Below are 13,276 nucleotides of genomic sequence, written 5' to 3'. Positions count from 1 at the left end.
TTCGTTTTAGAATTGTATTTAGTTTCGATTTATTATTTTTTTTTTTGGACAAAAATATAAAAAATCATTGTGGAACGCTGTTATGTTTATGACTCTTATTTAAGGGCCAACCTTACTCTCTCGAAAGGAAGGCACGTTATATCCTTCCGTTACGACATCAAAATATACTATCAGACAAAGACAGACAGACAGACATGTAAAAAGAGAGTTAGCGTTGGGGTATTTTCTTGATGTAATGGCATGTTCTCAAAACATACTTGTATCTCAAAAGAAAAGCACGCCAATGTGTATGCAGAAATTAAAATTTTGATCTTAGGACTGAACTACATCATCCCTGCACGTTATCCTTGTTTTCCATTGCGAAATGCAGCCGCTCCTGGGGTCGATCAGAGCAGGTGATTGAAAGCGCAATTTGATAGAGGTTGGGAAATGGGAGACATGAAACAAAGGAAAGGGGAATTTTTGTTATAGCTTGCACAAACGAGAATACATGAACCGAGTATCCACTCAAAAGATTGGAAAAAATAGGGTGTCTTCCTCTTGAAATGAGAATCAATTTAATACTTTTGTTTTTCGTATCCCAACTACCTTACATTTACAAATCAGATCACAATATTACTGTTAGAAGATCCAAGCAACGTTTCCTTGGTCTTGACCTTTGCAGTTCAATGCTGAACTGACCATCAACTGGAAATTAAGAACTGAAGTACTTATTCTCGTCATAGAACATGGTAATTTATAAACCTTGATCAGCCACGTGTGTGTTTATGTGGGTGTTCTTCTATTCGGGACTTCGACTTCAGGACAGCTATCTGTGGTACCATAGTGTGACTGCCGTGTGGCGCAAACGCTGCGTTGTCATGCGCTGGAGTGTGCACTGGAGTGTGCACTGGAGTGTGTACTGGAGTGTGAACTGGAGTGTTGAGTAGCACACCTTGATCAGAAAAGGTTGAATTCACTGAAAAAAAAGAAAAAAAATGGAAAAGAAACTGAGAAGAGGAAAGCGTTAGTCAGTAGAAACGGAATAAAGCGCTGGTGAGAGAGATTCTCGGCCAAGTGTCGGCCTACAACCAAAACCAAAGCCCTTACAATGGCCAGTTATGACAAATTAACAAATTGACGTCAGCTTTTCATGCGTCTCTCCTGTTATTGATCATGAACTTCGTCATAACATTATCATAGTAGCTGTGGATCCACCAGGCGATAGCGACTACTTGGACAATGTTATGACGAAGTTAATTGTCAATAACAGGACAGACGTATGAAAAGCTGACGTCAATTTGTTTTTTACAATAACAAATTGTCAAATTGTCCACTCTCGCACTCACTCCCGCACTCGCTCTCGCTCGTTGACGGATCGCTTAAAGTATAAATTCATGTCTTTGTCCGCTTATTGACAAAGGAAATTAGCCAATGAGCGCGCGAGAATTTCTGCAGAAATCTAGTGAAAACTGGATGCAAATGCACAGAAGTTTCGCTTGTCCTGTAACTAGCAGCGACTGGCTTTACTAAGTTCAGTACCGGATTGATTGAATAAATGGGAGTCGTCTCGTTGCCGTTTGTATGGTAGGAAAGATAAAGGTAAGCGGCATTAGATCAAGCCGGAATGCTAACCCTCATTTTCATTGGATGTTGAAAACAAACTCAAATGTTTTCCCTTTATTCACCAAAAGGGTTGAGTAGTTTGACCTTTTTTGTTTCAATTTATAGTTAAGACTAATATTGGAAACTATTTGACTTGGAATTGTATAATGCAAGCCAGTGAAACAAAGTCAAAGATTTTACCAGTCATCTGCATGATTGCGAACCAAAATTGGACTCCAGGCCGGCAGTCCACTCAGTATCATCATTACTCACCTCTGCACGCATCATCCCTGATACTGGTGTATAAATCCTTGAGTCTATTGAAGTCTGACGTGAGAGCGTACTTTATTTCCGGTTTAGAAGCGATTTGCTGCAGTTGCTGCATGTCATAGTTTCTTCCAATTCCGATAGCAAACACCGTGATGTTTGCATCACTCAGCATCTTGGCGGGTTTTATAACGTCGTCAGTTGATTTTCCATCTGTCATGACAATAAGAACCTTGGGAACGCCTGGACGGCCTGTTTTGTCGAATAGCTCTACCTTGACGAAATTTAACGCTTTTCCTGTCAGGGTTCCGCCCTTGAGGTAGGGGGCTTTGTCTATTGCTGTCATCATTGGCTCTGCAGCATAATACTGTGTTAATGTAAAGATTGTTTGGCGCTGAAAAGTAGATTGTGAAGAGAGAAGTCTGTCAGTGTGTGAAATAGAGCAGTGTTCACTTGAATGTCGACAGTTAATTCGCATATGCTCTGGTATTGTATCACCGCGCTAAGCGATTGGCTGAAAAAAAAAGTCGCGTCACTTTATCACCCATCAGAAGTAAAACGAAAACCAAATGTGACTCTAGCGCACACTTTTGCAGTGGCTACATGTATCAGCTTTGACTTTTGATTGGTTCACTGGATAGTCAATGTAATACGTGTTTGGCCAGAGTGTGTACTTTGGTTTTGGTGTTACGACACTCCATTGAAAAGTGCTCTGTCGATTAAACTAACAAGTATCACTATCACCATTGGTGGTTTCCTACCTAGTTATCGCACTATTGTTTTGAACCACAAGCATATAACCCCTGTTTGAACTTAATATAATTTTTAGTGCAAAAATGACTCGATATATGGGGGTAATAGGAACATTAGCGACCTTTCATTGATATTGCAACTCTGCATTTACTATGTTCTACTCTGAAATCATTTCAAGTCTTAAACATGTTACAATCGCCTTGTGTTAGAATCAGAGTTTCGTCATAAGTGAAATGGGTTATAGAGGAAGTTTATAATGCTTGCGTAATGAACTTTCATAATAGCACAAACCTTGGAAGAAAACAAAACCAATCCAACGTGTGTGAAGTTCTCGGATATAACAGAACCATTCACCGCAGTTTTAATGAAATCCAGGCACTTCTTGTAGTTTCCTTTACCAGCTTTCTCGATGCTACCCGAACTGTCCACCAAAAATCCAATATCTATCTTGGCCTTGCATTCTAGGTGATAGAAACCGAAAATAGCATCATGTCAGTCTCTCGACTGAGGGGTTAAAAAAAAGTCTTAATAGGGACTTTAAGTAGCTACGACGGCGACGCCGAGGACAACGTCGATTAAAAATGAAGTTATATATTTCACCTACAAATGTCGCGATACTCTGAGTCATTTAGTTTGTTTTCCTTTGTCAAACTGATTATGGACAACCGTGTAAAATTCGAATTAGATTAGATTATGAGCTCGAGATTTCTATCGCGTGATAGCTGACGAGGGCGCAGTCCAAGTCAACTAACACGTATAGAAATTGAGAGCGAATAATCTAATTGTTTTAGTATAAATCTACTAGTCGTTCAAAACTTTCATCTAAATCCACTTCACAGACACTTCGAAAACAGAAAGAAGCGGCCCCTAGCGCACGCTGCTACGTTACTCACTGTCTATCACAGAATAGAACGTGAGTAGCGTAGCGAATCAGAGGACGGCATTCGCGATGGCACGCTAGTAGATTTATACTAAAACTCGATAGAAACACGGAACTAGCACGAGCTGTTGACGTAATCATGGCGCGAGCAAAGAGAATTTACATTATGTGAAGCATATATGAAATAATTCATATTTGAACTGCGGTAGTAGATGAAAGTGAAGAATGATCCCGCTGAAGCCCTGATTTTTTTCAGGCTTCTTCTTCCCAATTGCATAAATTGGAAAATTTACTGCGCATGCGATGATCATTCTTCACTTTCAGAATTTACATTTTGATGATCAAAGTAACTAAGATGTTTCCCTTCTTTCGTCGCTGTGTTTTCTAAAAGAAATAGAAAACATGTTCCCCGTGTTTCTATCGAGTTACAGAAACACTCGTGAAAGTTTGGGAGAACTCGAAAAAGCTGTGGAAACACTCGCCTACGGCTCGTTTTCCCACAGCATTTCTCGTTCTCTCAAACTTCCACTGGTGTTTCGATAACTCGATAGAAACACGGTACATGTTTTCTATTTCTTAACTATCATTCACATGGTCAAACGGCGAAAGAAGTTCGTGATAGTTGACGATAGTTCGCCGGCAGTCGCGCGAGCAAAGTCACGCAAGCAGCTAGTTCCAGGCTCTTAATTTTCGCGTAAAAATATAATGTGGACACTAAATTGGCGTAGCGTGAGACAAACTTGTAAAAGTAGGAATTTTTCGCGACGAAAGAGGGCGGCAGCTTGTCTAGTGGTAATCGATTTGTTGGAGGAATGTACGAAAGATGAATCTGAAGAGCTTTGGTGGGGCCTTGGTGGAAGAGAGGACGGACAAGGGAATGGATCAAACGGAGAAACGAAAGCGGGATGTTGAAATTGGTGAAAGAATTGCGAGTGGAGGACACTGCCACTTACAAGGAAATGTTGCGCATGAACTGTGAAACATTGAGGAAATATTGACCGCTATGGGGCCTGCGATTACCAAAACAGCTGACCGAAAAACTATCACGAACTATCATACGCGTGGTCAAACGAGAAAAACTATCATCGACTATCATGAAGAATTTGAACAAGCTCAAAATGAATGATAGTTGATGATAGTCGATGATAGGGCGGGATAGTTAGTGGTCAAACGGAAGCGCGAGCTTCAACTATCACCGACTATCGTCAGCTATCATCGACTGTCATGGGCCGTTTGACTAGGGCTTTAGGTCCCGCCCTCACGTATCCGGATATTTTTGAATCCGCAAGTTTTACTTTCCGGATTCAAAAATTTCCCCGTCCACACGTAGCGTATTCAAATCGAATTCGCCTGTCCACACGCATCCGATGGTATCCGGATTCACTCGAGAGAAACTAGGCCTACACGTTGTGCCGCCATATTGGTTTATTGTTCGGTAAGAAACTGGACACGATTTTGCTACGTCATCGGATTCGAAAACATCCGAAATCACCGTCGTTACGTTATCGGACTCGTTACGGATTTATTTTTTTCCACCCTGGAGAGCGGATTCACAAATATCCGGATTCGCCGGATGCGTGTGGACGGAAGCCGTATCCGGAAAGAAAAAGTTGCGAATTCAAAAATATCTGGATGCGTGTGGAAGGGGCCTTACACTCCCTAATATCCCAAATTTCCAGAGGCTTTCACGTGTAGTTTATAGATATGAAAAGTTAATACACCTGAGTAACTTAGGCAACAGTTTGCCTTGCTTGAAACTGTTTTAAACCGTGTACAACTTAACGTCATCCTAGGGTTTTTCTGGACAGGCAACTCAACAAAACCTGAAATTGATTTCGAAAGTTCCTGTCACGTTCTTCACCAATCAGAACGAACCTTTCACTGTCATTTTAATGACCAAATCAGTCGATTTCGCCGTCTAACCATGCATCGAACACTGCGCTCCTTGTCCAGCGTTCAGCTTTTTCCCAACGAAACGCAACGGCGCCTGGTAACGGGGCAGCTAGCTCCTGATTTTGCTGTCGGCTTTTTTTATGTTTTGATTTAACTATTCCTTCTGGCCTCTATTTCACGGACAGTGGTTTTGTTTTCTAGCAAATGGCGCGCTTTAAACGGAGACTTTCTGAGATCTCTTTAGTACCACTCTAAACGGGCTTCCCTGTACTTCGGTTTCATGGTTGTCGCGCAGCCCACGAACATTAGACTAATTTTGGCTTGCTGACGAGAATGCGCAGGGTTACCCCCAGCATTACATTCGCCGATACCCATTTATACACCTGGGTGGAGAGAGGCACTGTGAGAGTAAAGTGTCTTGCCCAAGAACACGATACAATGTCCCGGCCAGGGCTCAAACCCGGACAGTTCGATCCGGAGACGAGCGCACTAACCGTGAGGCCACCGCGCCTCCATTAAAAACGTTACGTACTTACTGCAAAAGCCACAAGTGAGGGAGCAGTGCTTGTTCATTCCGTAAGGATACAAGCTGCAAAAGTCGTTTGTTCGGTACGATTTGCAGTAGGGTTCATATGCTTTGTTATCCCGGCAAGTTTCATCTGAAAAGACACCGTTGGAAAGAAGAAATGTAGGTTAAACAAACAAAAACCAGTCAAAAGACTAGGCCTCAATTTCAGTATCTCACAGCTTCGTGACCAAACAGACATTTTATATTTCTGGCCCCAGTTGTTCGAAGGCTTGATAACGCTCTCCGCCGGATAAATTGCTCTCTAAGTGTAACAAAACAAACCACGCTATCTACTGGATAGCGATTTTTCCGGTAGATAGCGTTATCCACTTTTCGAACAACCCGGGCGTGAACGTCGAAGCCCACGTCTTTGTACAAATATAGCTGAAATTACCATCTCCAAAGATAGAATTTCCCTTACAATTTTTCAATTATGACCATCCTACGACCATGTGGCCTTTTTAATTTTATTTCCTTTCTTTAGCAAAGTTCTGGACCGTTCAAAGAGTGTTAACATTCCAGTTTGCATCAGGATCACCAAAACAATAGTGTAATCATCTCTGCAGATTCAGCACCATGCCTGGAGATAATTTAACATGCTGTGCCCTATTATCCCTAAATGGAGCTGCTTTGCTGCTTTGCTACTTTGTGAGGCCAGATGCATAGAAAAAAGTGGAGAATTCGTGATTTCTGGTATAGATAAAGGGTCTGACATAACAAATGCATTTGGCAAAATTAAACTGAACGAGCCCATACGTACAATGGCGCAACTTTTTAAGAAACATTGCGCACAAGGGTCAGCGTGTCCAGCTTTGCAGTGTTGCGCGCAATGGTACAGAGAACAGATATGTCGAGAACTCAGATATAAATACAAAGGAAAACTCCGCAACTCCTCTTTGCACCATTGTTGTTACACACTATCCAGTAACCACATGTCCTCCTAGAAGGCTTTTGTGTTTTTTTATGAGCATCGTCTAGTAACCGCCCTTATGTTGTTTGCTACTTTATGCTTTTTGTTTTCACAATTCTGGTGGACACAAGAAAAAGGGATAACCGAAAAGAAAATACGACGACAAAACTAACGTATGAAATATTCCGTCAAATACATCGCATATCTGAAGTATTATTTCCAAAACTCTTGCTTCGTGTTTCATCGGGGTATCCAAACACCGAGAAACAAATGAAAGCACGAGGCCTACGGCCTCGTGCTTTTATTGTTTCGAGGTGTTTGGATACCCCGATGAAACACGAAGCACGAGTTTTGGAAATAACTTCTCATGATCACTCTTAAAAAAATAATAAACAAAGACTTCCAATTAGAATTGTTTGCTGTCTAACATTCCTTCCTCGATAATTTCAATATCAATGATATTTTTTACCGGCGTAATTAATTTGCATTTATGGTGCGATTTAATTTATTCTGAGATGTGAAAGTTGCTGGTGTTGCCAGCATTTACAAGTTGTCGTTCAGTCAGGATGTATATCGCAAGAAAGTCGTTCGAGAGATTTCGGTAGCCGAAAAATGTGGAGGATGAGAAGAAAAGTGTTGATAATGCAGTACCGAAATCAACAGCTTATAAAGCCAAATGGTCGTGTAAGGTTTTCGAGGAATGGAAACCGCATCGATTAGTGAAGTCCTGTACTTTGGAACCCGGCGGTCTTTTTACCACGAAAGACTTTGAAGAAAGAGTGCAAACTTTGGAAAAGGCCATTACAGATATGTCTGCATGCAGTCTCAACTACTGGCTGTCGAAGTTCGTTCAAGAAGTAAACAATTCTTCTGGGGAACGTTATCCTTCCCGTTAGTTGTACTCGATTATTTGCGGACTGAAGCGCTACCTTTCTGATGTAAATGAAAGTGCTGCATTGAACCCTTTGGACATGTCCGACCGAAGGTAAGTTACATTTTTTGGGGATAAAATTTGGTTCGCGTAAACTACTTGTGTGCATTGTTTTTAATACTACTTTTTTTCTTTCGCTTTCTTAGGTTTCTGACATTTCGGCGTGTTTTGGATGCAGAAATGAAAGAAGCAACGCGAATGGTTGTGACTTTGAAAACAAAAGGAGACACATTGTAAAAGCTTACTTCTGAGTAATAAATATTCATTGATTTTGTGCAAGTTGTCATTGTGCACATTTTAGTGGTATATACCGCTCTCACTGGAGAGTGGTATACTGTTTTTCATTGGGTATCCAAACACATGCACGTGATGTGGTATACATCTTGTGGTTGGTAGTTGACCTTATGAATTATTAATGAGTTTGAGAAGCTTTGTTGAAGGTTTTCTTCAGGGTAAAGGAGAGCAAACACCTAGCACATATTATAAATTTATAATCTGCATATATTTATCATCAATTATACTGGCATTTTTAGTAAGCTTTCAGGCTAAAGAATCTTACTTGAGGCGTCCACGCTCCGGTGCACAGCCAGAGTTTGTAAGCCAGGCTTTGTTTGAACTGGATGCCCGTTCCCGTGCATTATCACGTCACTCTTCCTTGCTGTACCCGAGTCAGCTATGTTCCAGTTGCTCGAGGTGGCGTCTAGAAAATCATAAGAAAAAAAAATATCCACGCGAACCAATGTAATTATCGAGCTGGACTCGGGTCTTAGAGTGGTAGACTTCAACAATGGACTCGAGAAAATAGGAAATGAAACCAAACTTAACAACAATGCTCGCTTGAAATTAAATCCTAATTTTTTTTTCTTTTTTTATCTTAGTTTTCTACTTTAAAAAATTCTTACCTTGCAGGAAGATTGTTAAAATATGTAGGATGAGATTCCCAACGTAGATGAAAGTTGCCATTTTGAAAAATCTATAGCAGGATTAAAATAATCGAAATTTGTGTAAGAGTAATGAAACGACGTATCTTCAGTAGCTGATGCTCAACAAAAGGCAATCGAGTACAATTGAGAAAACAAAACCTTTCTGTGAATTAAAATAATTTTAATTTACAGCCTGTATTTAAGAGTGACTTCCTGTAAATACTACGGATACGTGTGCAAAATGCATAAATCGAATTCCCTCAAACTTTTTCACAAGAAAGCCCTCTGGAAACTATTTAGGAAAATACAACTTTTAGTTCGTTTGGATTTATATTTTTTAAGTAAAGCGATTTTTTAATTTTCACCCTTGGAGAAGCCCTCGAACCACTGAAAAATGTGCTTCATATTTGCCACTCGTGTAAGAAAACTAAAACAATTATCAAAACTATTTCAATATTACGCAATTCAGTGACCCTTCCTTTACAAAGTACCGTTATTAGAATTGGAAAAGATTCAAACCTTAATTTTCAAAAAAATTTCAAATTTACCCTCCCAAACAGCATTATCAGGAAGCTCGATTTTGGCAAATTTCAACAGTAAAACTCCCTACCTGGTACATGGATTCCGCTGTAAAGATGGTATTCTATAGAAAGAGTAAGGTTTCCTCTATCGTTCTGTGAAATAAAATTTTGGGACAACTCAAACTACGAATTTAGACGACGGAAAATATTTACGGTACTTGCTTGAAGTTTATGACCTTTGAACTTACAGTTGTCTTCATGAATACAAGAGATAACCTAAACAACAGTTGAAATTTTAGCGTGAATGCGACCCTTTCTCCCATTTTTATGATTAATAGTTATTTTGTTATCTTCTGTGGGCAATTTTATCGAAAGTAATATTTTTTTTACGCTGAAAAGGAGTTCTAACTTGTTTATGAGTACGTGCGTATTGTTTACTGATGCGGAAATTTGTGGATATTAAATTTATTCCATCTAAGTTCTATTTCGTGTGCTGCAAGACGTTTCGTGTTCTCATTAAAACAAAATGGTATTGCCAAGTAGAAGGTTTTCTTCTCAGATTTTAAAACAACATATAACTTTTGACTTACCGTCCACATGCATGGCTTGATTTACTCAGCAGCGTTACACCGGGTGTGATAGCGGTGAGAAAGCGGAGTCCTATAATACTGCGTGACATTTTCTGTGATGCCTTTCTCAATGTTATCCAAGGGCTTACATCCCCGGGGTTAGCTTGCTGTCGCATGGTTTTTCGAAACCCTTACCGTTAAACTAAACTTCCAGTAAACGCATATCACACATTTTGTTTCCGAGGTTGTTTTGACCTGGATGAAGGTATTTTATACCCAACAGTATGCCCTCGTCATCGGGACCTATGGGAGATAAGGTGGCGTAGCAACAAAAAGCACTGTTCCTGTCCGGAGCAATGGATACAACATGAGACGAACCAGAAGGGGGATCGTGGGATAAATCTGGTTCAGTCGCGAAGACTCCACCCTCAGACGCAAATTTTGTTGCCTGTAGGCTCTGATAATAAAGTGTATTATCGTTTGTCTCACGATGTAGTCACTTGAGATGTAGATCGCGACGTTTCGACTGCTTACTGCTAGTCTTCTTCAGGCGATAAGGTCGACTGATTGCACGGTATCATTTATATCACAAAGGTCGGCTGTGATTGGTGCATTTCGATCCTCCTATTGTTCCATTGTTCCGACGAGTAGCTGTTCCCTCAGTGGTTCGCTCTTGTACTGTTCTCCTGTTGTTGTGTTTTTTGATCGTGGGCATCCATGCTTCAGGAATTTCAATTCCACTATCCCTGTTGATATTATTAGGGTGAAGTCTTATGGGAATAGCTTCCTTGACCCTACGTGTGTACCAGTGAGGATCTCGATCAATAAACTTGACCTCATTCCAGATAGGATAGTGGCCAGTCTCGTGGGTGTGTTCAGAAACGGCGGAGGTCTGGTTACGGGTGAGTCGTATATCCCTGTCGTGTTCTTAGATCCTCTCCTGCATGGATTTCCCTGTTTCCCCGATGTACACTTTGCCGCACTCACAGGGAATCCTGTAGACAACACCATCTTGTTTAGCCGGGTTGACGGTGTCCTTTGGTCGCACTAAGTGTAACCGAAGTGTCCGACTTGAAGACGGTGCGAATGCCTTGTTGTTCTAGGCAGCGGCGGAGAGACTCCGAAACTCCTTGGACGTAAGGTAAAACGGCGTTGGATTTAAATTCCGCGTTGGGTTCTCTTCTTGGGGTTGTTCGTGCCTTTGTGATCTTCTGTACAAACGAGGAGGGATATCCGTTAAAAACAAGTACAGATACCCAGACCTCTGCTGTTTCTGAACACACCTCGAATATCTTTGCCACATTATCCAATTTTAACAAATTGAACATGTGCAGGATTAGAAACCCTCGGACCGCACATGACGCACATGCCACCGACGATTTGAGAATAACTGCAGGTGGCCATTTTTCAGTTGTTATTGTCATATGATACCACACTTGAGGATCACACGACCGCGGCATAAAAATAGTAGATCTAGGTTCTTCATTTCACCGTAATGAGAGTTTCAAAATTTTGTAGACTTATTTCACAAGAGTCTTTATCAAGTAGTCTCAAAGCATTATGATGTTAAAAGATATAATAAATATATTTTGATGAATTCGATTTGCGAAAAGCGATTTGTCAATTATCGTCACGCCATCTGACCGCTATCACACCCGGTGTAACGCTGCTGAGTAAATCAAGCCATGCATGTGGACGGTAAGTCAAAAACTATATGTTGTTTTAAAATCTGAGAAGAAAACCTTCTACTTGGCAATACCATTTTGTTTTAATGAGAACACGAAACGCATTGCAGCACACGAAATAGAACTTAGATGGAATAAATTTAATATCCACAAATTTCTGCTTAAGTAAAACAATTACGAACGTACTCATAAACAAGTTAGAACTCCTTTTCAGCGTAAAAAAAATATTACTTGCGATACAATTGCCCGCAGAAGATAAAGAATAACTACAAATCATTTAAACGGGGGAAAGGGTCGCATTCAGGCTAAGATTTCAACTGTTGTTTAGGTTATCTCTTGTATTCATGAAGACAACTGTAAGTTCAAAGGTCATAAACTTCAAGCGAGTACCGTAAATATTTTCGGTCGTCTAAATTCGCAGTTTAAGTTGTCCAAAAATTTTATTTCACAGAACGATAGAGGAAACCTTACTCTTTCTATAGAATACCATCTTTACAGCGGAATCCATGTACCAGGTAGGGAGTTTTGCCTTTGAAATTTGCCAAAATCGAACTTTTTGATAATGCTGTTTAGGAGGGTAAATTTGAATTTTTTAAAAAAATTCAGGTTTGAATCTTTTCCAATTCTAATAACGGTACTTTGTAAAGGAAGGGTCACTGAATTGTGGAATATCGAAATAGATTTGATATTTGTTTTAGTTTTCTTACACGAGTCGCAAATACGAAGCACATTTCTCAGTGGTTCGAGGGCTTCTTCAAGGGTGAAAATTAAAAAATCGCTTTACTTAAAAAATATAAATCCAAATGAACTACAAGTTGTATTTTCTTAAATAGTTTTCAGAGGGCTTTCTTGTGAAAAAGTTTGAGGGAATTCAATTTTTGCTTTTTGCACACCTATCCGTAGTATTTACAAGAAGTCACTCTTAAGAATCACATCTTTATAAGCAATAAACATAAGAGAAGAGCATTGAGCTGATCACACAATTGCATACTTAGTTAAACCAAAGTCATTAAAACCATCGGTTGTTTGTGTTATTCTTCACGTATAATTTAAACACTATGTTTCAGTCAAGTGTACACTGTCTTTGTAGATCAGTTAAATAAACTGCTTGCTACTGATGTACCCATGATCAAAGTACAAGCACTATGTGATACTTACGTATTAGGGCGGTAAACTGAGGGAATTAAGTGGCTAACCAATTGTTAGAACGTATACTGTTTCATGGATAGAACAAGGAACAGTTTCTTATAGCCACACGATATTATTTCCTTGAGACACCTTGATCAGTGAGCTGATAAATAATTATAGGTCAAAAGGCGTTGTTTTACGTGTGGTGTATTCACACGCTGGTAACAATTCACAGGTTCCACTAAATATCACCTCACTGGTGTTTTTCTACATGAAGAGAAATCTTTGAGGAGCTGTGACTGATTTACTAAGCAGATATTTGACAGGGAAATTTACATTCTTAAAACATCTTGTATCTTTTTGTAGTTTACGATAGTGGGGTCACAAGGGAAATGGTAAGCATACAGAAGGCTTATTTTAACTTCAGTTGCCCACGTTCGAAAGATACTGAGTGTTGGCAAAACAAACAACGCCATGCACTGGATGGTGATTTCTCCGGGGGAGAGTTGTTCACCTTTTGAGCTACTGGGTCTGGATGAGCTTCATGTTGAGGGTTGTCTGATCGTGAGTCTACCTGTATCCCAGTCAACGGCAATGATTCAGGCCCCGTCCACACTACACCGGAGAAATTTGAAAATGAAGTTCTGTTTCTCCGGTTAGGCCT

The 13,276-nt window shown here is 40.2% G+C and overlaps 1 protein-coding gene and 1 long non-coding RNA gene across 5 annotated transcripts; one reads left to right on the top strand and one right to left on the bottom strand.

The window, feature by feature from the left end:
• Positions 1-28: 28 nt before the first annotated feature.
• LOC110045637 (matrilin-1-like) lies at positions 29-12,781 on the bottom strand. 4 transcript variants are annotated; one of them, XM_089292427.1, is made up of 8 exons: positions 12,643-12,781; positions 9,320-9,383; positions 8,689-8,759; positions 8,346-8,486; positions 5,914-6,036; positions 2,896-3,065; positions 1,858-2,245; positions 29-958 (listed from the first exon to the last, which is right to left on the bottom strand). In XM_089292427.1, the coding sequence occupies exons 3-8, from the start codon at positions 8,747-8,749 to the stop codon at positions 750-752; spliced, it is 1,092 nt and encodes a 363-aa protein (XP_089148553.1). In that variant the 5' UTR covers positions 8,750-8,759; positions 9,320-9,383; positions 12,643-12,781; the 3' UTR covers positions 29-749. The 4 variants fall into 4 exon arrangements, with proteins under 4 accessions (XP_089148553.1, XP_089148556.1, XP_020606890.1 ...); XM_089292430.1 differs by lacking the exon at positions 12,643-12,781 and adding an exon at positions 9,821-9,867; XM_020751231.2 differs by lacking the exon at positions 9,320-9,383.
• LOC149118245 (uncharacterized) lies at positions 6,230-8,065 on the top strand. Its single transcript, XR_016208088.1, has 2 exons — positions 6,230-7,840; positions 7,933-8,065. It is a non-coding gene; the product is annotated as an uncharacterized LOC149118245 (long non-coding RNA).
• Positions 12,782-13,276: the final 495 nt, after the last annotated feature.

The sequence above is a fragment of the Orbicella faveolata genome, unplaced genomic scaffold, assembly GCF_042242905.1.
Source record: "Orbicella faveolata isolate gen_17 unplaced genomic scaffold, um_ofav_v1 contig_1, whole genome shotgun sequence".
NCBI lineage: Eukaryota > Metazoa > Cnidaria > Anthozoa > Scleractinia > Merulinidae > Orbicella > Orbicella faveolata.
Note: the sequence above shows the minus strand (reverse complement) of the source record. Positions and strands in the feature narration are given on the sequence as shown.